The sequence below is a fragment of the Cheilinus undulatus genome, linkage group 3, assembly GCF_018320785.1.
Source record: "Cheilinus undulatus linkage group 3, ASM1832078v1, whole genome shotgun sequence".
Classification (NCBI taxonomy): Eukaryota; Metazoa; Chordata; class Actinopteri; order Labriformes; family Labridae; genus Cheilinus; species Cheilinus undulatus.
In genome coordinates this window covers 28,136,114-28,163,404 of record NC_054867.1, presented here as the reverse complement: position 1 = coordinate 28,163,404, position 27,291 = coordinate 28,136,114, and the positions used below count along the sequence as shown (strand labels likewise).

Here is a 27,291-nt window from a genome sequence, read left to right as displayed (position 1 = left end):
TTGCGGAAGCCTAGATAAAGGAGGCTTTGGGTTGGCAGACGATCAGGCCAGAAGATGGTGCTGTGCTTCAGTCTTTTGCATTATTCCTCGCTGGCTGCTCCAACACCATGATGGATATTACTTCATGTAAGACCCGGACAACACAGCTAATATAAAGGCACTGGCTAACAAGCTTCCCTATGAACTCAAAGAAAGCTGGAGGAACTACGCTTGTGATCTGCAAGAAACAACAAGGAAAAGAGTTAAGTTCAAGGATGTTGTTGACTTTGTTAATAAGCAAGTAAAGTATATGCTTCACCCACTCCGTGGAAACATAATGGAATCCAAAACCACAAGCATGAAAGACTCAGTTCAACAAAGACCAACAATATGCAGAGACACTCAAACCAAAAAAAGTATTCATGACAACCATTGCCCCCCTCTCAAGAAAGGCTATGCAGTGAAACTTGACGACACAGGAGCTCAGTCAGATAAAAGGAGAACATGGTATCTGCCTCAACACGGAGCTAGACATCCAGTCAAGTAAAAGCTGCGTGTTATCTTTGATTGTGGAGCTGAACCAACAGCTCCTTCAGGGACCAGATCTAACAAGTTTGCTTGTAGGGGTCCTCATACGGTTCCGCCAAGAGACCGTGGCAGTCATGGCTGATGTGGAAGCCATGTTTTACCAGATCAAGGTCACAGATGAAGACATGGACCTCCTCAGGTTTTTATGGTGGCCAGAAGGGAACTACAATTAGGTGCTTGTTGAACACAAGATGTTGGTTCACATCTTAGGGGCAACATCATCACTGAGTGTTTCTACCTTTGCACTTCAGAAGTGTGAGATGGATTTTGAGAATGAATTGGTTCAAGAAGCTGCCGAAACAGTCAAGAGAAATTTTTATGCTGACAACTGTCTCAAGTCAACTACTGATGAAGCAATCACTCTGTGCGCTGACTTGAGGAACATGTTAGCGAGAGGTGGATTTCAACTATCAAAATGGTCAAGCAACAGCAGGAAGCTGTTCAACTCCATTCCTGAAGAGAAATGAGTGCAAGGCTTTCAAGACTTGGACTTGGACGAAAACAGCTTACCAATGGAGAGAGCATTGGGCATCCAGTGGTGTGCTGAATCAGACCAGTTTAAGTTTAAGATAAACTTATAAGAACAGCCACACACACAGAGGGGTCTTCTCTCTATTGTCAGCTCCATCTTTGATCTGTTGGGTTTTATCACTCCAGTGGTACTGCCTGTCAAAAGAATACTGCAGGAGTTGTGCCATCTTAACAACAACATCTTAAAGGCCTGGGAAAGGTGGATCTCAGGTCTGGAACAGCTTGAGAAGTTTGGAGTTGACAGATGTGTCAAAACAAAGCAGTTGGGTGCTCCAGTTTTTGCCTAGCTGCATCACTTCACTGATGCAAGTGAACATTCTTATGGAACAGCAAGCTACATACTGCTCCGCTCCGCTGCTGGTCAAGTTTAATCCACGCTGATGATGGCGAAAGCAAGAGTTGCACCCTTGAAATCCCCAACCATACCCAGAATGGAACTGACCGCAGCCACAGTTGCAGTCAAGATGGACAGACTTATGAAGAAAGAGCTTGAGCTTGAACTTCAAGACTCAATCTTTTGGACTGACAGCACAGCAGTGCTAAAATATTTGAACAGGGAAAGCACAAGATTCAAAACCTTTGTTGCTAACAGAGTGATCCTGGAGAACTCACAGATTTCACAGTGGAGATATATAAATACCTCTCTGAATCCAGCTGATCATGTCTCAAGAGGACAAACTGCTGATACGTTCTTGAAAAAATGAAAGTTGGCTTTCAGGACCAAGTTTCTTGCTTTGCACAAAAGACCAGTGGCCAAATAATCCAGATCCTGGAATGATGAATACTGATGACCCAGAGGTCAAAAGAGTAACTCAAGCGCACATCACTCAGGTACAAGAGTATGAAGACACACTGGGCCAGTGGATGACCAGCTTCCTATCTTGGTCAAAGCTAACACATGCTGTTGCCTGGTTTCTGAGACTGAAAGATTTACTCAAGGAGCTGGCAGCAAAGAGAAAGGAATCAGATACAAGTGGAGAAAGCAGAGTGAAGGAGTTAAAAAGATCTTTCAAAGGAGCACACTTAACCTGATTTGACAAACGCAGAAGCAGAAATTGTGAAGTACAGTCAAGGGCAAAGTTTTAAAGATGACTTGGTCATGTTAAAGGAACAGCAGAGGGTGAAGAAAAGCAGCTCGCTGTACAAGTTGAATCCAGTACTTCAAGATAGAATCATAAGAGTGGGAGGAAGGTTGAGCCATGCAGCATTGCCAGAGGAGTCCAAGCAGCAGGCCATCTTGCCAAAAGACTCACACATAACAAAGCTTGTGCTGAGGCACATTCATGATGTTACTGCTCATGCAGGAAGGAATCACATGTTGGCTCCGCTTCCTCAGAAATTCTGGATTCCTGGAGCAAATGGAGCAATCAGAAAGTTCTTGGTGAAGTGTGCCATCTATAGGAAACTACATGGAACTGTTGGCAAGCAACGCATGGCTTATCTACCAAGATGCAGGGTTATGCCTGATGATCCTCCATTCACAAGACTACTTTGGCCCATTCCTAGTGAAAAAGAGGAAGAGAACAAGTTAAGAGATACAGTGTCATCTTCACATGTGTGGCCAGTGCATCTAGAGGTTGCACCTTTTCTTGACACCGATGCATGCCTTAATGCAATCAGAAGATTCCTCGCCAGGAGAGGACAAGCCAAGGAGATGTACTCTGATAGTGGAACAAACTTCCGATCAGCTGATAGTCAGTTAAAGAAATCCATCAAAGAATGAAACACCAGTAAGATCACAAAAGACTTGCAACAGAAAGGTGTTCAATGGCACTTCAACCCACCAGCAGGTTCCCACCAAGGATGAAGCTGGGAGCGGCTTATTCGCTTGATGAGAAAGGTACTGAACACCACAATGAAAAACAACTTTTGGATAAAGACAGTCTCTATACCTTGCCATGTGAAGCTGAGGCTGTTTTGAAGAGCAGGCCCATCACAAAGGCATCTTCAGACTTCAATGACCTTGAGGCCTTAATGCTGAGCCATCTGTTGTTGCTCAAGGTCAAGCCCCAGCTACCACCAGGGGTATTCAACAAGGATGATCACTACGCTAACAGAAGATGGAGACAGATCCAGTACCTTGCTGATATTTTCTGGAAATGCTGGTGCAAAGAATACCTCACACAGCTCCAAGAACCACAGCAAAGGTCAACACCTGGAAGAAACTTCTGTGTCTGTGATGTGGTACTGATTGTGGATTACACATCACCTAGAAGTTCATGGTCACTTGGGAGAACTGTGGAGACTTTTCCTGGCAAGAAAGGTCTTGTACGTCAGGTGAAAATCAAGACTAAAACCAACGAAAAGGAATCTTCGTGGGAGCGTCAAGTTGGGGGCTTCATTCAGTGGATCTTACACGCAGTATTTATTCAGCTGATTTTAGTAGTTATTTGGCATAATTAAGTATTTATTTAGCTGATTTTAGTATTTATTGAGCTGATTTTATCAGAACCTCAGAACCTCAGTACTAAGTTTTGTTCCTCAAGTAAACACACGTGTTTTAAAATGTCAATAAAGAGTCCTTGACTTATTAAATCCTAGAATCTGAGTCTGTGATTGGTCCAACATTTAGACAAACACTGACACTCTTGATACTTGGAGAGCCCCACTGAACACATTTATGTATGTTTTCAGCCAAGACCTTCACAAAGCCTCTTCTTGTTGGGAATGAAAGATTTTTGCACATACATTTTTATTTGTCAACACTGTAAATAAATAAATTAAAAAATGCTGTGATTGAATGACATACAGTGGTGCATTTTGAGTGAAGCAGGCAAGTAAATTTTCAGTGTGGTACAATACATGTCAATGCTGTATTTTCTCTTTAAAATAAAAACGGGTTTCAGCTCAGCTACAGATCTGTCGATTGTTACAAACCCTAACATGAGATGGATTTTAAACACACGACTACACAAAAGCATTTCATTTGGGTGTCAATGATTACGTTTGGTTGTGACTCCTGTCCACAGACAGAGCTGATGCTGCATTTTGGTGCACAAAAAAAAAAAAAAAAAAAAAAAACGGAAAAAGAGAAGAAAAAAATCCATGAAAATCCATGACAGAAACCTTGCACAAAATAGCTTTAAAATATCTCTCTTAAGATTTAAGAAAACATCTGAAGATAAATCTGGCACCTCTTTGCGAACAACAAATAATACAACAGAGGGATACAAGGGCGCCATCTAAAGGCCATGGTATAAAAGAACAGCATCATCACTTCAGGCGTAAGTGTTTCAGTCTTTGACGTACATAAGCTCTCTGCAGAGAAGAGAACAGAAAGGGCATCGTCTCATCACCTGTTCTCTCAGTGTTTTCTTCCATGCTTTGACTTTTTGGGTGTGAGTCCATCATCCTCTTCTCATTAAATTTCTGTTCCTCTTTTTCTCTCATAATGAGGAAAAATAATCATGCACTTTGGTTCATTCGACTTCTCTTTTAGGCAGCATGTATCACTTAAATCGTTTCTTGTCAGCTATGCGGGACAGAAACACCTCTCGTCTTCAGGGAAACAGCAGGGGATAAAAACAAACAGATTTCAAACGACTCTGAGGACTCTGGGATTTAAAAAAAAAAAAACATGGGTTGGCAGAAGAACAAGGTAACAAATAGGATTAAACACCCCAAAACCTGCAGCCAAACCTTTGGCACAAAGAGCGCGGGTACCACAGGTGGAAAAGTTCTGAGTGCGTTCTTCATGTGGCATTGGTAAGGAGGATACCTTTGCTCTGTGTGTACAGGATTGTCACTTTCAGGTTTAAGTCCCTTTTGTCCTCACTAAGGCTGAGTCATCGTCTGCAGGCGCTCTGATGTCACTATTGCTTTTCCCAAGCCTGTTCTGGTTGGATAGTGCAAATTGAAGGACACGCGTACCTCTTCTCACGTCAGCATAGAATGACAATGAAGTGATTCTGACTGTAAAGATGCTACCATTTTTTCCCCAAAGCCTGTCAACTCTAGGATGTACAGCCAGATAAGATTTGACAGACAAAAGAAAATTCTCCTCATAATCTTAAATCCATAAAGAAGGAGGGAGTATTGAACTGGGCCTGTGTAAACAAGAGGATATGTTTCCACTCAGCAAGAGACTGAACTTTCATATCTGACTTCTGAAATGTAGAAGGTAATATATGCCAGAAATCTCTTGTCTGTTTTTCAGGAAAAAGACCCACCAAAACATTTGTCTGAAATCTTATCTGATGAGACGCAGTGGAGGAGAACATCTTTGGCAACTAAGGAAGAGCAGAGGAACCCTCAGGATAAAAACAACAGGGACTAGTTATGAGTCAAACACTGGAATCGGTTCTTGAAGAACAAGAGGCCATTTTTCGTGTGTGTGGCGTCGGAGGAGGCCGGCGGGTAGCGGAACTTGGCATAAGTTTTGTCGCTCTCTGATTGGCTGACCCAGGGAAGTTTGATTTTGGTTGCATGATTGACAATGACATCATCGCAGGAGCCGACGTGCAGGGATCCCAGGCCATCGATGAAAAACTCTGCCAAACAAAACATTCAAAACAGTAACTTGATATTTATTTGAAACATTTAGACCCTAACAAACATAATTTCTACTGTTATGGATGATTCAACAGACAAAAAGTAGATCAGATAATAACATAAAATAAATCAGCAATAAGCATTAAGCTAGAGGATATCTTGACAAATATTGACTTAACCGTGCAACCACTGAAACGTGATGACATAATAAAACAGGATTTAAACAACCTTCAAGTTATGAACAGAGAGAAACTGGATATCAGATCATGTAACTGAAATATAATTCAATTTGATTTGGCACATTAATTCAGTTTATTAATGATGAAGCACAGCTTCTGGGATACTTGAATTGGCTGATAAGAAAATTGCACATTCTAATTGTTTTGCAGTTTTATCTTGGTATATGATACTATCTCAAAAACTAACGAGATGTGATGTAGCTGGTTATTAAACAGACTAGAATGGATACTGATTCCATTTTGTGACCAACAAAAGCAAACACCATCAGCAATAAGATTGAGCATTTCTGTAGAGTCTATTTAATGCCCTCAACTTCTGCCATACTACAGTACTAAAAAGTATTCACCCCGTAGATGTTTTACTCTTTCATTGATTTTATAAATCAGTTATGGTCAATATAATTTGGATTCATTTTTTTGACAAAAAAGACAAAAAAAAAAACCCCTCTTCTCCCCAGATATATGCCCTTTAAGTCAGTCTTTAGTAGAAGCACCTTTGGCTGCAATCACAGCACTGAGTCTGTGTGGATAGATCTCAGTCAGGCTTGCAGATCTGGATGCCTCAATTTTACTCCATTCTTCTTTGCAAAACTGCTCAATCTCTGTCAGGTTGCATGGGGATCGGGCATGAGCCCTTTTCAAGTCTGGCCACTCCAGAACATTCACCTTTAAATAAATTCTGTGTAGCTTTTGCTGTATGCTTCAGGTCATTGTCTTGCTGGAAAAAAAATCTTCTCCCAACCCATCGTTCTCTTTCAGACTGAATAAGATTGTCCTCCAGGATTTTCCTATATTTTGCCACATTCATTTCAGCGCCTACCTTTACAAGCCTTCCAGGGCTGGCTGCTGAAAAGCATCCCCACAGCATGATGCTTCCACCACCATTCTTCACAGTGGGGATGGTGTGTTTGTGGTGATGTGCAATGTTTGGTGTCTGCCAAACTTGCCTGATGCAAAAAACACACCATTTTGGTCTCATCAGACCAAAGAACCTTCTTCCATCTGACCACGAAATGTGCCAGATGCCTTTTGGCAAACTCTGTTTGAGATTTGATTCTAGTTTTCTTCAAAATGGCTTTCTTTTTGCCACTCCCATAAAGCTTTGACTGAAGAAGAACCTGAACAACAGTTGTATGCAGAGTCTCTCCCAACTCAGCTGCTGAAGCTTGCAACTCCTCCAGAGTAGGCATAGGTGTCTTGGTAGCCTCTCTCACTAGTCTCCTTCTTGCACAGTCACTCACTTTGTGAGGACGGCCTGATCTAGGCAGATTTACACATGCACTAGATTCCTTCCATTTCTTGATGATGGATTTAACTAAACTCCAGGGGATGTTTAGTGCTTTGGATATTTTTTTGTTTCCATTTCCTGACTTAGACATTTCAATAACCTTTTCTCCGAGTAGATTGGAGTGTTCTTTTTTCTTTGTGGTGTAATGGTAGCCAGGAATACTGATTAACAAGTGACTGGGCCTTCCAGACACAGGCGTCTCTATACTACACTCACTTGAGACACGTTTACTGCACTCAGATGATCCCCATTTCACTAATTGTGAGACTACTAGCACCAACAGGTAAGACCTCTGTTGAATTAGGTCAGTCACTTTAAAGGGGGTGAATATTTATGCTGTCACTTTTTTTACATCACATATTTTTATTAATTAATTGATATTACATTGTAGAAATTTGTTTTCACTTTGACACTGAAGAGGTTTTTTTTGTATTTTTATTTGCTAAAAAAGCCAAATGCGATTGACCATGATTTATTTCTAAAATCAATAAAAGAGTTAAATATTTAAGGAGCGGAATACTTTTTCTAGACACTGTACAGACAACTTTGGAAGGGACTTTTTTGGTACTTGTGGCAGAAATGCATGTTTGATATGTTTGTAGATGAGACATGCCAAATTTAAAAAAAAAGAAAGAAAGAAAGAAAAAGAGAAAGAAGACTCGTCACTCGATATACTGACCTAGGTGCGCCACCCTGGCCAGACGTGGGTCAAAGCCAACCTGCTGCACTTTGTCTGTGCGAGCAAGGAAGAAGTTGATGACCCCATCAGTGACCACACAGTTTGGGAAGCCTTGGATGACATGATGAAACCCTCTCCTCATGTGTAAACAGTCTCCGTCCTCCTCCCCTGGCTCGATGGAGATAGTCTGTCTGTAGGTGGCTGTATAACCTGTGGCCTCCCTTACCGCACCACCCACCTAGACTCACACAAACACACAGACACATTGAAGTGACTCAAACCTCCAAACAGCAGACCACCTTAGAGAACAAACAGTTTATTCCTCACCAGGTCCAGAGTTGTTCTCTCTAAAACATCCACCAGTTTCTCCAGCTTGGTGTTGGCTGTGAAGATGAAGTCATCATCCACCCACAGCACGTACTTCGTTGTCACTTGAGAGACAGCCAGGTTTCGACCTGCAAACCAACCCTGAGAGGCATAACACAGAGCGCTGATCAAACATCAATGCAGACAACAAAGATGTGAAATAAAAAGACTTTCTTTGTTCCTACCTTCCCAAAAGGCATAATGTAATGTTCAATGTAAGGCCCAGAGATGGTTTTGGGATTTTCGCTGTCATCAGCGATAACTATGGTGACAGTAGGATAGTATCTTCTCACGCTGTCGATCAGATCTTGCAGCTTATTGTAGCGCAGAAAGGTTTTTGTAGCTATGGTAACGAGAGCACTGACATTGTACTCTGTAGACAAGAGAGATTGAATAACCGCTTTTTAAAACAAAAAGTGTTCTGCAAGAAGCAGTCACATTGTGCAGTGCAGTGGTAAAAAAGCATTTTTTTTCTTATGTGTAGGAGGTCTGGCTTACCTCCTTTAGATCCAGTGTTATATAGTTTGGGTGTTGCACCATGACGGATCTTGATCGTGAAGACAGCTTGATGCCCCTCTGTCTCAAACTGCACTGAAAGACGATTAGAGGCAAAGATTTTTAATTACTTTGATAAGAAATTTAATGATCAAATATTTTTGGACAATTGTATTATTCCACAGTTTAAATATATGTTAAGACTACTTGCAATTTACTTATGTTGTATAAAACCGAAGCCATACCCACAATTAGCCACAATCCAATGCACACAATGCACAAAAATAAATGGCGCAATATCAGCAGGAAGTTGGGTCCTCAAGCACTCAATACACTTTTAAATGTCTTGATCCACTGTAAATATGTTATCTTCATTATTTTATGCTGTTGTTATTAGTACCCCTCCCATTCTGATTTCTTCTGCTGCCTCTTATATGGGCAGGACCATTCTTATGATGTAATCACGCACACTTATTAGCCTGTTCCAAATGTGTGTTCAAGAGTTGCCTGGGAGGACTCTGGCCTCCCGTCCGAGGGACCTGACTCGGGAGGATCCTTCCTCTTTCGGAAAGATCCTGGACTTTGAGAAACAGTTTATGTTTCGCGGACACCTAACACTGTACATCACCACAAACACACCATCCCCACTGTGAAGCATGGTGGTGGTAGCATCATGCTGTGGGGATACTTCTTGGCAGCTTGCCTTGGAAGGCTCGTAAAGGTAGGCGCTGAAATGAATGTGGCAAAATATATAATATATATGTTCGATCCATCCAAAACTTAACATAAAAAGTGAAGCCAGAGTCAGCGCTGTCTGCTGCTTTCAGCCTGATGTACAAAGTGGTGAAAGAGCAAGAAAGCATCAAAGCAGAGGCTGCTGCTGAATGCTATCTGCTTCTTTGTATTAAAGATAGATGTTGAAATATGGAACAAGTTAAACATAATAAGTGCATCTTTAGGCAGAGTTGCTGTAATTTAGCTCTTTCCTCCTGGTTAGTGACTTTGCTACTAAGCTTAGCCCTTTCTAGCTACAGCTTCATTTTAATTGTACAGAAATGATAGAAGTCACAATCTACTTTATAGACTTTCTGCAAGAAAGAGAACAAGCATGCTCCCAGCACTGAAAACCTTTTTAACAAGTGGAAAATCTGCAAAAAGTACGAACTAAAAGCCTAGAAAGCAGATGAGATTAAAAGCAGACTTTCAAAAACCTCACCTGTGTCTGCGGTGTTCGGGTGGAACAACGTGTTTGTGTATGTGACAAACTGAAGCTGTCGGTTCAGGTTCTGCAGGAGGATGCTCGACAAAGTCATGTGCATCTCACCATCACCTTTGATTTTTACCCCATCCACCTCTGCAGCCACATTCAGTGTTCCCAGCGTGGCAGTGATGTTTATCTTTAGGGGGATGAAAAAAAAGAAAAATGATTCAATGGCTGCTGGTAGCAAGAATTGGGAAAGGTAATAAAACACAAACTGAAATACTCACTGAGTAGTGGTCTCTGGGAAGGTCATGTAAGGCCAAACCTGAAAGAATATGATCATACATAATAAACTTGAAGAACACAGTGACAGGGATGCATTTAATCAATCTTCTAGTGGCAGAAATGAAATTAAAATGTCCTAAAGTCTGAAAACAAACTTTTCGGGACAGTCCTCTTTTGTTCCCAGTTCTCACAGATCTGAGGTGTCAAGGCTGACTTGACTACTTTGATATGCCTCACCTTTACTGTACTAAAGATAGTCAAACAAATCCAATGTAGATTAACATATGCTTGATAATTGCAAATGCTAAGACGCAGCTTACTTTCCATTTATGGCTGAAGAGACAGATTTCAGGGGCCCCCTATTATCACTGGTAATAAAAATTTGGAACTTTTTTTTCCTTAATTCCCCCCAAATGTTTTTATTAATTTTTTCGGACATTACAGAAAAGTAAAAAAAACAATCGGTTGAATATGTAGTGTAGGTGGAGTATGCAGACCAGAAGGCGCATAATGGACATATTTGGAGAATCTATCCACAATGGTGAGAATAACAGTGTTACTGTCAGATGGGGGTAATCCGGTGACAAAATCCAGAGCAATATGGGACCAAGGGTGACTAGGGATGGGCAGAGGGCGCAACAAACCAGCAGGGGTGGGTGAGAAGATTTTCCACGAGCACAGTCATAGCAGGCAGCAACAAATTGACGAGTGTCATTGGTCATACCAGGCCACCAGAAGCTTTGGCACACAGACTGAAGGGTACGTTGAAAACCAGGATGGCAGGTAAGTTTTGATGAATGGGCCCACTTAAGCACTTGAGAACGAGTGGCATCGGGAATGAACATTCAATTAGAGGGTCCAGTACCAGGGTCCGGTCGTCGGGCTTGTGCGTCTCAGACGATGGCCTCGATCTCCCAGGAGGCAGCTCTGACTATGCAGGAGGGAGGTAGGATAAGGCTGGGTTTATCAGAGTCAGGTAAGAGGGAATGGACACGGAAAAGTGACAGGTTTGATGTTCCTGGAGCCGGATCGGTATGATAGGGTGACATTAAACCTGCTAAAGAAGAGGGCCCAGTGAGCCTGACAAGGATTCAGGCAACAGGCGGTGCGCAGGTATGCAAGGTTCTTGTGATCAATCCAAATAATGAAAGGATGTTGGGCAGCCTCCAGCAAGTGCCTCCACTCCTGCAGGGCCCACACCACAGCCAGCAACTCTCTATTTCCCACATCATAATTTTTCTCCGCAGGTGACGGATGACAAGAGAAAAAAGCACAGGGGTGTAATCTCTGAGTACAGGGGTCTTATTGAGATAGGATGGCTCCCACTCCAGCATCAGACGTGTCCACCTCTACCACAAACTGAAGAGAGGAGTCAGGATGTTTCAGCACCGGAGCGGTAGTGAAGAGTGCCTTAAGGTGGCTGAACGTGGCTGCAGCCTCAGGTGACCACCAATAGGGGGAGCTGGAGGAGGTGAGTTTGGTGAGAGGTGAAGCCACTTTACTGTAGTCATGGATGAATCTCCTGTAAAAGTTGGCGAAACCAAGGAATCTCTGGAGTTCTTTGCGGGTGGTAGGGATGGGCCAATTGGCAACAGCTTTGATTTTCACTGGATCCGGTTGTAACTGTCCTTGAGCGATGATACATCTGTGAAAACTCACTGAAGAGGAGTGGAACTCACACTTTTCGGGTTTCACGTAAAGCTGGTTCTCTAGGAGCCTTTGGAGGACGATATGAACGTGTTACTGGGGTTCCTCCAGGGAGCGTGAGAAGATGAGTATATCGTCCAGGTAAAACAAACACGAAGCGGTTTAACATGTCACGAAGTGCGTCATTGATCAGGGCCTGGAACACATTAAGGGCTATTGTGAGGCCAAAGGGCATAACCAGGTACTCGAAGTGTCCAAGAGGTGTATTAAAAGCTGTTTTCTACCCATCCCCCTCCTTGATCTGGATGAGGTGGTAGGCTTTTTCTGAGGTCCAATTTAGTGAAGATCTTAGGGGCTCAAAAGAGGGATCGATGAGGGGGACTGAATACTTGTTTTTGATAGTGATGTCATTTAAACCACGGAAGTCAATACAGGGGCGTAGGGATGAGTCCTTCTTCTTAACAAAGAAGAATCCACCTCCCATAGGACAGGAGGAGGGACAAATGAGCCCAGAGGCTAGGGAATCCTGGATGTACGTCTCCATGGCTTCCTTCTCAGGGCGTGACAGGTTGTACAGGCAACTGCTGGGAAGGGGAGCACCAGGGAGGAGATCAATAGCACAGACATGGGGTGGTGTGGAGGTAGCAAGATGGCTAGCTCTTTGCTGAATACAGGAGCCAGGTCATGATATTCTTGAGGGACGGCTGAGAGATCAGGCTGAGAGGGAGTGACAAGGGGATGAGGAGAAAAGGGGTTGACTGAGCGAAGGCAGTGTGAATGGCAATGAATACTCCAGTTGGCTATGGAGACTGTTTTCCAGTTTAACTGGGGATTATACAGTTGAAGCCAGGGGAGACCTAACACTATGGGGGCATGAGGAGAGGGGAATGACATAGAGCTGGATGTCTTCTCTGTGGTTACCAGAGATGATGAGAGTTACAGGGACGGTGTGATGGCTAACTTTAGTTATAAGCCTTCCATCCAGCGCTGTGATGTCTTTGGGACAGGAAAGGGGTTTGAGGGAAATGTTCATTTGTCTCACTAAATCATCTTGTATAAAATTATCATCTGCTCCAGAGTCAATTAGTACTTTGAGGGGTAATGAATCTTTCTCCCACAGGAGGCAGGAAGGGACAGAGATCCGAGTAGGAGAGCTGGGGAAAGTAGAGGTTTGGCTCACCAGTGTGCCCTCCTTCACTGGCAAACCTGGTCTTTGGGAATTCTGTGGAGAAGTGGGTAACTGACCTGAAGGGGAAGCCAAACTATGGGATCTGACTGCTCTCTGCTGTCCTCTCTCCTTCTGTCTCTCCCTGTGGTGATAATCTATTTTAATGGAAAGAGCAATGAGGGACTCTAAAGAATCAGGCTTGTCCCGAAAGGCCAATTCGTCTTTGAGTTCTTCAGATAGACTTCTTAAGAATACTCCCTTGAGTTCTTGTTCCCCCCACCCAATCTCTGAGGCTATGATACGGAAATCTAAAAAAAAATCTGACTGACTGAGAGCCCTGAAAAAGGGAATTATCTCTTAGCTGCTTCTTGGCCTTGTAGGGGGTGATCAAAAACTACAAAATTCGCTAGAAAATACGGGAAAGGAGGCTAAAACAGGAGATCCCTGCTCCCAACCTACAGTGGCCCATTTACCACGTAGAAAGTTGATTTCTTAGGCTATTTTTGCTTTGTCTGAAGGATAGCTGCTGGGCTGCTGGTCAAAAACTAATGAGCAACGTATTTAAAAAAACACTATCGCCACCTATCTAGTCAGAGAATGGCTCAGGGGGAGGGACAAAGGGTTCCTTGTGAGGGTGGAGAGGTTGGGGAGGGGCAGTAGGAGCAGAGGTGGATGCAGTAGTCTCAGAAGGGTCTTCGTCAGGGGCGCTGTGTGGTGGGTTGGTTGTGTGAAGGTAGTCTGAGAGGTTGGAGAATGGGGTGCTGAGGGTTTTTAGTTTCTCCACAATTCCTCGGAGTATGTTTTTGTGTTGTCCTAGTTGTAGTTCTTGATGAGTTATGGCTGTCTTGATCGGGTCCTAGTCTGTGGGGTCCATGCTGGCCAGAGCATTCTGTAGTATAGTAGGAGTTGTGGACCCAGAATGCAGACCAGAATGACGAGTTTAAACAGATTTACTGACAATAGTAATAGTGTGTGTGTGTGTGTGTGGGTGGGTCTGCTGATCTGGGGAATGGGAGTTTGTGGAGAGAGTGCTGAGTTTGAGCTGTGGTGAGGCACGGAATGAGGCACTGGAAGAGACGGAGGAGAGGCAGGGTTAACAACAAGTTCACAAAAAGCACTGGAGATGTTTCAAACACGAAATACTGAGTGAGCCTGAGAGTGGAGGTTACCACTGGTGAGTAGCTGGCAATACTCTGGCGCTGAGGTGAGGCTCTGCAGGCTTCTTAAGGTCCGCTTGATTGTAGATCAGAGACAGGTGAGAACAGTCAACCTCAGCGCCACAGGGGAGAGGGAGCCTCAGGAGAAGCACAGTGAAGTTAGCGAACACCACAACCAAACGGGAACCGGAAATTGCCAAAATAAAGTTCAGTGCAGAAGAGAAGCACCACAGAATGCTGAGTACCAAGTGTGTTGATATGTCCATATGAATCACTGGAACACCTTCCTAGACGTCCAAACTGGTCCAAAATTGACAATATTGGAGGAAGGGAGGATGTAGGGTTTGAAATAAACAGCAACAGGTCATCGGCATAAAGGGAGATTTTGTGTACTCTACCAATTGACTGATACCCTTAAACTCATCTTGATTCCTAAGCCACATGGCTAATATTTTTCATCTTAAATTCTCTCTGACTTCACACGCTTAACAACTCAGCCAGACCGTCAGACTGCTGAAGACAAGACACCTACTGACCTGCCAGCGACTTCACCAAATTCCCCAAATACAGAATTTTACATAATCTCACGTGTTAAAACGTGACTTCAGGATAAAAAAATAAAAATACAAAAAAAAAAAAAAAACATGGATGACAATGTCTTTGGCTTGCTTTCCCTTCACCACGGTCTGTTCTGACATTTGTTAGAGGTGCAGAAGCACTGATAAAACAATGAAAATAATATGAATGAAATTGTGGCTGGAATAAAGGTGAAGTTGTGTTTATGTTATATTAAAGATGTTAAACATCTTTAATATTAATGATTCAAGATCTGGGAGGCTACGATGCAATTTGGAGCAGTAAAATAATCGTGTTGATACCATACACTTGAGGTTAATTCAGAAAAATCATCATTTATGATGAGCCTCCACTCAGGATTTGGCTACACAATCGTGGAAGAGGCAAATTTGGCCTCAAAACTGGCTTAAAACTGTGTAGTGTGTGGCCAGCCTTAAAGAGTAAGTAATGATGATAAATGAAGAAAAAGACTTCAGCAGATGTAGGCCTGTTAGCCCGGCCCAAAACCCCAAATTTAGTTGTTCATATGGCCAATATTTACAAGTAATATAGGCAGATTAATATTGCCAAGATATCAGTTGTAATTATCGGCTGAAATTTTTATATCTGCTGATTTGTTGTTTCACTTTTTAAGCTTACACCGATACTGATATCATGCTTATAATATTGTTTATCCCTACTCACTATGTACTGTGTAGTCAGCAGAGGTGGAAAAAGTTCAAGGGTACTGTACTCAAGTAAAAGTACAGTTACTCTGGTTAAAACTTACTCATGCGCCAGAGTCTGCAGGTACTGTTCCTGTTTATTAGCTGATTTAGTGGCCAATGCTTTTATGAAATAATTTACTTGTTCACACTGTGTGACTACATCAATAAGTTCAAATAGTCCAGCTCGGCCTAAGGTCTCACCTGGGATGATGATTGTTCTCAGGGGTCGTACATCCACCCCCTGCGTTGGATATTGTAAGGGATTGTTAGCCTCTGCAATAACAAGAACATCTGCAGGTGTCTGTGACCTGAAAAAAAAAAAAAGCCACATCATTAAAATGCCGTCGTCTAATAATAACCATTCACAACCATACACTGGAAACAGGTGACAAGTATGCTTTGATTGAAGTAAACTTTTCCTCCTCTTTGGATGCACTTTGGCAGCTGAATTCATCAGGTGATAATAATAGCACAGCCGCCTTATGATTTGTTCTTTACTGGAAAAGTTAATGCAGAAAAAAATATTCCATGTAACAGGTATAAACACAGCCACTGTACTGAGGTAAGATCATGATTTATTTCAGTTTTCAGTTTGATCTCCTGAATAGCACTGCTGCTGTGCTCTGGATTGTTTTAATCTGACAGAGAAAGGGACATGGCAGTCTTCTTAGAAATGAGCCAGGAATAACCAGAATTACAAAACAAACACACAGAAGAGAATATTACCTTTTCTGGAAACTTTTATACTCTTTGGCCCTTCTCCTCTTCATCTCCTCCAGCTCAGAGGCCTCAAAGGCAGTGTGCAGCGGGTGTGCTGACACCCTTGGGAATAAAAGTTGGGCGAAGGGCAGGTTTACTCCTCCGCTCTCACCCTCACATACACACCCATTACGTGCCAGCAAGCTGAAAGGTTCAGACACATACTTTATGAATATGTTGGAAGAAATGTGGCCTAAGTTGAACCCTGGTTAAGAAAAAATCTCTGTTCCCTCTTACCTGGCCACGCTTTCCCTAACATGAAAGGGGATGTGGTCTAATCGGTGGTCTAGTTCTGGTAGCCTCTCCTCCAGATGTTTTTCTATCAGCCCTGGTCGCTGCCACACATCCACTGTAGTGTAAGCCCGGGTAGGCCAAGAATGCAGTAAGGCCAGTACCAATACCACAGACACCAGGACGGCCAGCAACACGGTCTTTCTTAGTGAACGCATCCTAAAATCTGACAGACATAAGGCAATACACATAGTTAAATGTTGCTGTGGCTCTGCCTCCGGAGAAAAAGATAAGAAAACTTGATTTGCTACAACGACAACATTACGGCATCACTGGTTGTTGAACCAGTAGGGCAAGAGTCTGGGCCATACCCTCTTTTGAACAAAGACACATATTTTTACCATGGACTGAACACATGACTCAAAGATGCCTTTTTAATTTGTTTATCATTCTGCAAGACAAAGCCATCCATCCATCTTCTTCCGCTTATCCTAGGTCGGTTCGAGGGGGCAGCAGCCTAAGCAGGGAAGCCCAGACTTCCCTCTCCCCAGCTACTTTGTCCAGCTCTTCCTGGGGGATCCCAAGGCGTTCCCAGGCCAGCTGAGAGACATAGTCTCTCCAGCGTATCCTGGGTCTTTCCCTGGGCCTCCTCTTAGTGGGACCTGCCCGGAACACCTCACCAGGGAGGCATCCAGGAGGCATCTGGACCAGATGCCCGAGCCACCTCATCTGGCTCCTCTTTATGCAGAGGAGCAGTAGCTCTACTCCGAGTCCCTCCCAGATGTCCGACTTTTTGCCTTAGCAACCTCTGGAGCTGCAAACTGCTTGGCCTGCCGGTACCTGTCAGCTGTCTCTGGAGTCCCACAGGCCAAAAAGGCCCGATAAGACTCCTTCTTCAGCTTGATGGCATCCCTCACCGCCCGTGTCCACCACCGGGTTCGGGGGTAACTGCCACGACAGGCACCAACCACCCTATGGCCACAGCTCCTTTCAGCTGACTCAACAATAGAGGCATGAACATGGCCCACTCTGACTCAATGTCCCCCGCCTCCCTCGGAACATGGTTGAAGCTCTGTCGGAGGTGAGAGTTGAAGCGCCTTCTGACAGGGGCTGAATACCACCAACAGGTCCTGACTGTTGTTTGTGCTTATGCACCAAACAGCAGCTCAGAGTACCCACCCTTTTTGGGTTGCTGGAGGGGATGCTGGAGAACAAGACAAAGCCACATAAACTTATTGTATGTTTTTATTCTTTTAAAATATTTGAAACAACTTCTCCGAGAGAGATTATGTACACATAAGTAATTCAATGATCTATATAAATGTAATTTTTTTTTACCAGTTAGTGTGCGAAGGAGTTCTGTGGACTGCAGTCTTTGTTAACAGATCATTGCACTCTCATAAAAACAGCTCCAATAAGCCTTATGCTAAGAGATATCTGCACAGCTGCTTATCACTTGTAGCCTTTATTTTTGATTCTTTAAATACTCAAATAATAACCAGGGCCTTCATGACTTCATCTCATTGGACACTTTTAAGAGGATGCGGGAGGACATTGAGGCAAGAATATCTGTTTTTAGATGTCCTGCATGATTTATGGGGTAAATTCTTTTATGTTTTCTAGTGCGCTATTATGTTTGTATGTATGGCTGCTTATTGTCAGTCTGTAACTTTGTTAACTCTTGAAAAGAAGATTTTATAATCTCAGATGTTTTTCTGGTTAAATAAGGGACAAATAAAATAAACAAATCAAAAATGTCAACAGTTAAGACTAACTCAGCTTACCATCTAAGCTGACATGCTGCTCTCACCCTCTCACTTGTTTGAGCTTGTGCTGGTGTCACTGGGTTTGTGCCATGCTTGGGAGCTTTGATGTGTCATCCGTAACTGTGGAAGTTGGACAGATTGTCATCAGCTGATTGTCAGGGCACGTTCGCAGCAGGGACGTCACTAGAATTGAAAGACTGGGGGGCTTGGCCTCAAGGGTTGCAGGGAATGCGCATGTAGCACATAAGCCTCGATCGAATTCTTACTTCAATGAGTCAGTTGTAGAGTATTTATCAGGACCTATTATCTGACTCACTCTCTTTTCTTTCCCTGCTTTCTTTGGAAGACCCTGTGCCTATTCTTTCCTGACCGCCAATCTATGTACTGGTATAGCGACTGCACTGCGATCTGCCAGCAAATCAGACTACGGAGCACATCGCTCCCTCTCTAGTCCATCAGAGCAGTTCCACAGCTGGTGCTCCAGTCCAGCAGTGGAGCATTCCTGGAGCCCCTCTCCGCTTTGCTTCGTTTGAGATATGCAGCAGGTCTATTTTCAGTGCTGGCCGCTGCTGCCAAACCATGTCAATTCCCGTCAATCAGAAAACTCCAAACAGGAAGTCCCAAGCGTAGAATATCCGGTTCTTTCAAAATACAACAAAATACACAGACTCTTGATCGCAAATCACCACTATATCAACATTACTTCCCATCCTGCAGTGAGAGCAAAAGGTCACAGAGAGGTTAGGGAGTCAGCTACAATGGCGCCATTGAAAAGTTAACTTTTGAGAACATTTCGCCAAAGAATTTTACATAAAACCACAGATCTTTTAAGCAAACATTAACCTTTTAACTTCCTAATGTACTTGGCGGGAGCAATAATATTATGGACTTAAACCAGAAATGATGTTTAATTGACCCAAAAAGGTAAAATCATCCATTGTTCCTGCATAACCTCGCAGTTCCTCTGTGATCTCTGCCTGCTGATCAGGGCTGCGTGCCGCGGCGCAGTGCTCTAGACCCACTTCCGGTGGGCGAGGTCGCTTGCCCTCAGTCAGAGCAAACTTGCGTTGCTTCGGTGCGTAGCGCAGTTGTCCTATGTGGAAATTGCGGGTCAGCCTTTAGGAGGTCACAGTCTATGCAAGTTTACAGTCATGGACGAAAGTATTTTCTGTATTTTTTTTAGTTTTGTGTAAAGTTATGTCAATTTCAGCTTTTTCTTATGTTTTTGTGTTGTTCCAATGCACATAGATGAAATAAAAATGTGTATACCAAAACATTTGTAATTGCAACAATTTCTGGGAGAAATGGTATATTTTCTGGATAAAGCTTTGTGGAAATTCTGATTTCCTTCTCCAGCAGGACTTGGAACATACCTACAGTGAAGCCAAAACTACCAGAAACCAGTGTGCTTTCCATGGTATTACTGTGTTTGATTAGCCAGCCAACTGGCCTGACCTGAACCCCAGCAAGAGAATCTTTTGGGAAATGTCAAGAAAGATGAGAGACACCAGACTCAACAACACAGACGAACTTAAGGTTGCTATCAGAGCAACCTGGGCTTCATAACACCCCAGCAGTGCCACAGACTGATTGGCTCCATGCCATGTCCCATACAGTAGTACTGCAGTTTAGGAAAGGTTGCCCAATGCATTTTTGCAATCAATGTTCCTGGTTTGCTTTAAAAATAGCAGTTAATCCTAAAAAATAGCCTTAGGCTGTGCCTGCTATGACATAATGAAGCAGAAATATTAAGTACCATAATACAACAACAGAAAGAGTAGATATATTTCAATTTGTAGTTAACTCCATTATTACAGTTAATGTACAATTAATAACACTGACATATGATTATTAAATTATGTAGCCAACATGTAGAATGTACTTTTAAAATAACTGTTACTTTTTATGTGCTTCCTTGTGTAAGATGATTTTCTTTCATGTTCATCTCTGGCCATAGGGGAGTCAAACAAAACAGAGTGAACACACACCGAACGTGCGTCCATGGCATTTATTTCCCAGTGTGGGAACAGTCTGGGAGAATAATGTGATATCACTTGGAGTGGGACACCGAGAAGTGAACAGTTATGTTGTTTTTAACTGGGTACTGATAATCAGGGACATAGGGTTTGAGACAAAAAATAAAAGGGCCCATTTTTCTTCCCCATCCTGAAGCTGATACAGCTAAATCTCAACAGACGCCTGTTTCACTGGTTACATGATTAATCAAAACATACAGGCAGTTGCACACAAAATAAGTGTTTTTATTCAGTCGTGAAGCGAGTTGACTTTGTTATACGAAATACATAGCTATCTGATGTGGATTTATTTCATGTTACTATAAATTAGTGCTTGTTTTAGCACTGGGTAAAGATGCTATGCTGAAAATGTGCAATGCTGTGATTATCTTTGGCACTTGCCTAAAGAATCACAGCAGTGCTGTTATTCAGCACAACAACACTCCTTTGTATGTGATATATCTGAAGTACAGTTAAGTACTAGTCCTTATGTTCTCTGGTTCTTGTCCAGTTGAGGTACTTAGTTGGAACAAACTGATGTAGTGCCAATAAAAGGTCAGGTCAGTATAGGTCAGAGGTCAATATATTTAAGATTTTTTTTACCCCCCCCACCAAAAAAACAAACAAACAAACAAACAAAAAATTCTCTTTAATGCCAAAGTGAAAACAAAAAAAAGTCCAAAACAAAATATGTCATTTAAAATAAGTGACTGTATAAATATTTACCCCTCTAAAGTGACTGACCTGATTCAACTGAGGTCCAGCCAATTGGAGCTAGTAGTCTCACAATTAGTGAAACATGGATCACCTGAGTGCAGTGAATGTGTCCTGAGTAATTTCAGTATGAAGACACCTGAGTCAGGAAGGTCCAGCCACTGGTTAACCCTTTAACTCCTCGTCCGTCGCTGATGACGCGCTGTTGAAGCACACTTTGCATGACCATAACTGCATGACTGTTTGTGTTATTGGAAAAATTCAAACAGTTCCTGAAAGCTGAAAAACTGTGCTTCACAGTCAGCATGTGGTTATTACTGTAATTTCCCCTTTTCTCACTAAGATTCTAGCATAAAATTCCCCCCTTTTTTGTGTTTTTTCATTTCAAATTGTTAAAACACTCTTAACATGCAGTAAAATGTGTTTTATCCATGTTAATTATTTTTCCGTTGTCGAGTTATGATTACAAGGGTTTTCTCCGTTTTTAAACTTATTCAGCCGGGAGCTCCTCGTTTTAGCTGTCTACAGTCTCATCTACAAACCGGAAGTCCCAACATGCAGTAAAATGTAAATAACTGCCATATATTAAAAGTTCTAAGTATTGTGGAAAAATGGGCAAAAGCACGTACTCACAGGACATTTTCTAGGCCTTTCATGGTTAAAATAAGAAAAGAGTCCAGAAACTCAGGTTTTAAAGGGTTAATCAGTATTTCTGGATACCATTACACTATGATGACAAAAAAAAACACTCGAAGCAACTAGAGAAAAGGATAGTGAAAAATATGAGTCCTTTCAAACTGAGTGACCATGCAGGAAGGAGACTAGTGAGAAAGGCCACCAAGACACCTACTCTGAAGGAGTTTCAAGCTTCAGCAGCTGAAACTTTACATACAACAACTGTTGCCTGGGTTCTTCACCAGTCAAGCTTTAAAGAGAAGGCCACTGCTGAAGAAAACTCGTACTAAATTTCACCTAGAGTTTGTCAAAAGTCATGTGGGAGACTCCGCTGTCAATCAAAAAATATTTCTTTGGTCTGATGAGACCAAAATGGTGCTTTTTTGGCCATCAGAGAAGATGCTATGTTTGGCAGACACCAAACACTGCACATCAGCACAAACACACCATCCCCACTGTAAAGCATGGTGTCAGCAGCATCATGTTGTGGGGATGCCTCTTGGCAGCTAGCACTAGAGGACCTGTAAAGGTAGAGGGTAAACTGAATGTGGCCAAACATAGAAAATTCCTGAAGGACAATCTTATTCAGTGTGCAAGAGAACTATGGGTTGGGAGGAGATTTATTTTACAGCAAGACAATGACCTGGCTGGGGCATATATAATAAGGTGACTGTTCTGGAGTGGCTGAGTTAAAGCCCAGACTTCAGTCCAACAGAGAATTTGTGGCTGGAGTTGTAAAGGTTGTTCACTCCTGATCTCAGAGACTGAGCAATTTTTCAAAAGACTTGAGAAAAATTGCAGTGTCCAGATGTGCAAGCCTGATTGAGATCTATCCACACAGACTTACTGCTGTGATTCCAGCCAAAGGTGAAACTACTAAATACCAACTTGAAGGGATGAATATTTGTTTATTATTTATTGTTACAAGTAATTATTATTTTACATTAACTATTTTTGTTTAATACTAATTCTGCTTTGTATAAATCTGCATTCACTTTGACATTTAAGATTTTTTTTTGTCAAAAAAGATTATAAAGGGGATATATTATATTGACAATGATTGATTTATGAAATCAATAAAAAGGTAAAAAAAAAAAATCCAACAGGGGAATTATTTTAAAAGGTACTGTAAACCATTCTGAACTTCTTTCTTGAGTCCAACTGTCTGAGCAATTGAGTTTTCATCTTTACTATCCAGCTGCCACAGTTTGGAACAGGAAAACTTTCCAGACTAAAGAAAAAATGTTTTAATTTTTTTTCTTTCTTTCTTTTTTTTAATTTTTTTTTTTAATCAAAAAGCCTGAAGCCATGGAAGAATCCCCAAGATTGAACAAAACTTAGTCCACCAAAGAACCACCCCATCAACTCTGGCTGAACTTTCTGGCATAATTTTGTATGTAATAGTAAGATTGGCTTTAAAATCTGTCCTGTAAACCATCATCATAACTTAAGACATGCAGAATCATCATTTTTGAAAATGACTGTAAAAAATGAGGCCTATAGCCTTTATATCCACTAGTGGTTAACTGTGCTTACTCCTGAACTCTAACCACATTAGATATACAAAAACAGCTGGTGCAAATTCTTACAGCAATGCAAGAAACATCTGGAAGTTGTTTTCCTATTTCTGTCTGTTTCCTATCCTCTCTCTTTTAGTCAGTGAAACTACAGCCATTGAAGACAGATGTTTCACTGCCCGGAAACTTTCCACAGCATAATGAACTCTTTCTTTCACTTTCCTGCAGTGATGAACGAGATGTCTATTTCCGTTCTTAATGATAGGGAGTAAGTGTGTCAAGGGCCAAGTCTTTATGTGAGATTCATTCTCTGAGAGGAGCTATTCTTTTTCTCAAGAAACATTACAATGATCTCATCTCACCAAGAGCCTAGTGGCTGTCGAAACCTTCTTTCTTTATGTCTTATTTCCTTTCCGCTCATAAACTTTCTCCAAAACTAGACTGTTTTCCTGAAGCATACTTCTTTTCCTATGATTTCATACATTTTTGTGCCCAACAAAGCCTGTCATGGTGTAGCAAAACACAACTGCTTGTATGAAATCTCCCCTGCAACTGCTGTTTGCTGGTACAACAAAGAAATGTATGTGTATAGATGACTTGTGAACTGAAATATCCTCATTAAACTAAAAACAGCTTCATTAATAACTTGTTTAATTTTGCTCTGTTCAATATCAGCTCTGAATGTTTGATAAAAGCAAGAAAACGTACTTAACAGCCTTTATCCCATCAGTGAAAAGGCATCCTCTGAAGACATCTGCATCTCCAGAGACTGTGTAGATAGTCACAGAAATGTGTTAGTGTCTTCCCCATCTAGAAACAAATACACAAGAAAACAAATTATTATGAGGTTAAAAAAGGACCCGGAACATCACATCTACAACCCTTTCACTACAGAACCATACAGGAAAACATGCATCCATATAGTGCTTCAGCAGCTGCTTACATAGTCTCAAACTCCCCCCATGGGGAATCCTGAGAGGCTGGGGTGGTGGAGGTAATTTAACGTGACATAGTAAGTAAGAAAAATCAATGCAAGAGAAAGACAGATGGGATCAGCAGCCAATCAGCTGGGCTGTTTTTCAACCCATGCTCTTTAAATATAAGGAGGAAATGTTTTTAAGCACTCCTTTTAAAGCACTTCCACTTCCTCTCTCAGTCATGAAGCAATCACAGAAATGCATGTCCTATGTTCATCAAACTTTATCGAGAATGAGCATGGCCACTGCTTGGCTAAAAAGGGGCTGACTTTTATATGCTGGTAATTTCGCTGGTAAAGATTTTGCTATATAACTGACTTTTAGGTTCAGTGAGCTTTCTCTTGTCAGTGAGGTTGTTACGATATTTGAGTTTTTAACTTTAACATGATATAAGGAAAAATCAAACTGAATTGACACACTTGTTTTGATACCACAGCTACAATACTAGGAGTCCTAGTGACCCCATATTGGGTCATTTCTTGTTTTCAGTTATCAAATATTGCAGGCAAAGTCCTGCGCACTGCATAAATAATAAAGACATTGGAATGCAAATGGCTTTGTGGTTTAGTCGGCCCTGGTTCAAGTCTGGCCTGTGGCTCCTTTACTGCATGTCTCTTGCTCAATCTCATCCTTGTTTCTGACTCTATCCACTGCCCCCCTCCCAAATAAAGGCATAAAAAGACCAAATATTTCTCTGTAAAAAAACTATTAAAACATTGGCAACATTTGGGTACCAAAATGTAGCTAGTGTTTTTGTGCAGTGTAGATAGTGTGCAGAAATTGCCTACAAGTTTTATAGTCCCTGTAAAGTGAAATCCAAACTTTGTGTCAAAACACACTAGATATGTTGGAATAAGGTTTCTGTAAACATGTGAAAACACTGAGATCTACGTGTGACTGCATTTTTTATTTAGACAGTTATAAAGTTGTTTGCATCTTTCCTGGCTCTGTTTAATTTGAGCAGGGTAAATATCTGCTAAAATGCTACAATGATATAAAATCACTGAGCAATTCAACTCAGTACAGTCTGTTACAAGCTGATGTCACTGCCTTCAGTGAGAGTTAACAGCCAGCTACATGCTGTGTTTTTGTTGATTGTGAGGTAAATTTCCCTTACTATTAGCCTTGATGGCTGACGGATCATTAAAACTATCATAACAGTGGGATTTGGGCCAGAAAACAGTAAATTTAACCCCCAACTTCTGTCTCTTTGCTCTGGCACAGTGCCAAGAAGTTGCACTTTGATCCAAAGCATTTTTAAAATTTGAGAGAATTTTATTTCTTGTGAGAAGGCGTGGCTTCAGTCAACCAACAGCCCAACACCATCCTAGAGCAGATTTTACTGCCTCATTTTTCATGATTTTGAAGCTTTATTTATAAACTTCAAGATGTGTGGCCGACTTTTATGACCAAAATTTTGTCCTTGTGGTTCATAACACAGTGGCCTGTCATACAACAAATCTAAAACACAGATTTCTTTTTTATCACTTTACAGGGACTTTAAGAGATACAAACATGTTGTTTTTGTACTTTTTGATAATATCAATGATTATAATAAGTTGTGGATTTTGTTTACCAATATAGTATTTAGTTTTTTAATCATCTAGTCAGTAACCAACTTAACAAAAACATCAAAGACCCATAAAAATCCCTTTTCAAATGAGCCCTGCTCATTAAAATCTACAAAAGATGACAAACAAGAACAAAATAATTAATTAATTAAAAGAGTGTCATTATATGAAAGTAATGTTAAAATTGCAAATAGCACAATATGTGATTGCTTTATAAACCCCACTGTAGTGGCTGTGGCCTTTTCCCATGTCCAAATAGCTGCAGAAATAAGAATAAGAACGATGATTAGCTGGATAATATATATGGCATGTTGTGAATAAATACGCATAGTCCAATCAGACTGAAGCAGCGCTCTGCATTAGCATCTGTGCTGTTTTAATTAACCTATAAACAGGCCAGTGGGGAGGTGAGGGGAGCTGTGGACATGCTATACATGGGTACAGCCTAGTGGGTCCCTCCCAAAGTGCGCGTGACAGATTTGTTGCCTCATTCAGACTGTGGATATTAAATCTCTGCATTTTTGTTCTGCATCAGCGACTCCTCCTTACAGGCCATCATCCTCAAGCATAAGAAAGATGTCAAAGTAATGCATTAATCTGTCCAGCAATCCGGACCAGCGAGCACAAATGCCTAGCTGCAGATATGACACGATCTCTCAGACAGGCCTATTAGCCTACCTTTTCGTGATTTAGACTGCAGGAGGGAAAATCTTCACATAAAGCTTGGTTTGTCTCTCGGTAACGTTCCTCTAATGATGAAACATGCCACATTTAGTGCAAACATCTATTTAGGCTTATTATCGACAGCAACTTCTCTCCTGCCTTTTCTGTATTCTTCTCACGTTTTGTCCGGTACAAACCCCGTCATCAGTACACCACAGCCAAGATACCCACAAAAATAATGCAAGAGACACGGGCTTATTGTTAGGACACTAAAACATATGAATAAAGAGCTTACCTCAGTTTCAAAGACGCACAGTCTAAGCTGTTTCACCACCCGCCTGCATGTAGGTTGCTCCTCTCAATGACTCCGGTCCTTAGTGGTCCTGTAAATGGGATTAGATGTGGAGAAACAGAGAAGCCAGGAGACAAGTAAAGCGGCCGCACATCGCAGCACTGCAGGCTGTGGACGGACGCTCCCCCTGCAGCAGCAGCAGCAGCAGCGCAGCGGAGAGCGCACCGAAACGCAGCACTCAGCGGTCAATCAGCTGAGCAGCAGCATCCCAGAGCTCCAACATACAACATATAACACACCTCATGAAGCCAGCTGGTACAGCATTATTTATGTAAATCCCTGTTATTTTGCCGTTTTGTCAACTGGACCTGCGCATTAAGATACCTCAACAATGATGTGTAGTGATGGTGCGCAGATAGGGTGTGGGAGACTGCAAGGCTGTGTGTGTAGTGGGTCTGGGATCATGTGTGGGAATGTATGAGCGTATGCTTGAAATGGGAGGGGGGGGCAGTATGTTTGGTTAGACTATTACAGTCTATTTTCATACTTACTAGGGCTAAAATAATACAGACAACTAATGATAGGCCTTGAAAATCGATTTAGACGCAAATATCAAACAGTTGTTGTTCTAAATTACCCACACCAGTTTGTAGTTTGGCGCCGGTTAAAAAGAATTTGATCAAACTGTCAGAATATTTTTATTAAACAAAATAT

At 41.9% G+C, this 27,291-nt stretch overlaps 1 protein-coding gene across 2 annotated transcripts; it reads right to left on the bottom strand.

Moving 5' to 3' along the window:
• Positions 1-3,771: 3,771 nt before the first annotated feature.
• On the bottom strand, positions 3,772-26,983 carry b4galnt1b (beta-1,4-N-acetyl-galactosaminyl transferase 1b). Of its 2 annotated transcripts, XM_041781772.1 has the most exons (13): positions 26,581-26,983; positions 23,783-23,884; positions 18,172-18,273; positions 16,394-16,613; positions 16,124-16,300; positions 15,599-15,705; positions 10,145-10,182; positions 9,873-10,053; positions 8,660-8,752; positions 8,347-8,534; positions 8,123-8,263; positions 7,796-8,033; positions 3,772-5,588 (listed from the first exon to the last, which is right to left on the bottom strand). In XM_041781772.1, the coding sequence occupies exons 4-13, from the start codon at positions 16,603-16,605 to the stop codon at positions 5,371-5,373; spliced, it is 1,593 nt and encodes a 530-aa protein (XP_041637706.1). In that variant the 5' UTR covers positions 16,606-16,613; positions 18,172-18,273; positions 23,783-23,884; positions 26,581-26,983; the 3' UTR covers positions 3,772-5,370. The 2 variants fall into 2 exon arrangements, with proteins under 2 accessions (XP_041637706.1, XP_041637696.1); XM_041781762.1 differs by lacking the exon at positions 18,172-18,273.
• Between the last annotated feature and the right edge of the window lie 308 nt (positions 26,984-27,291).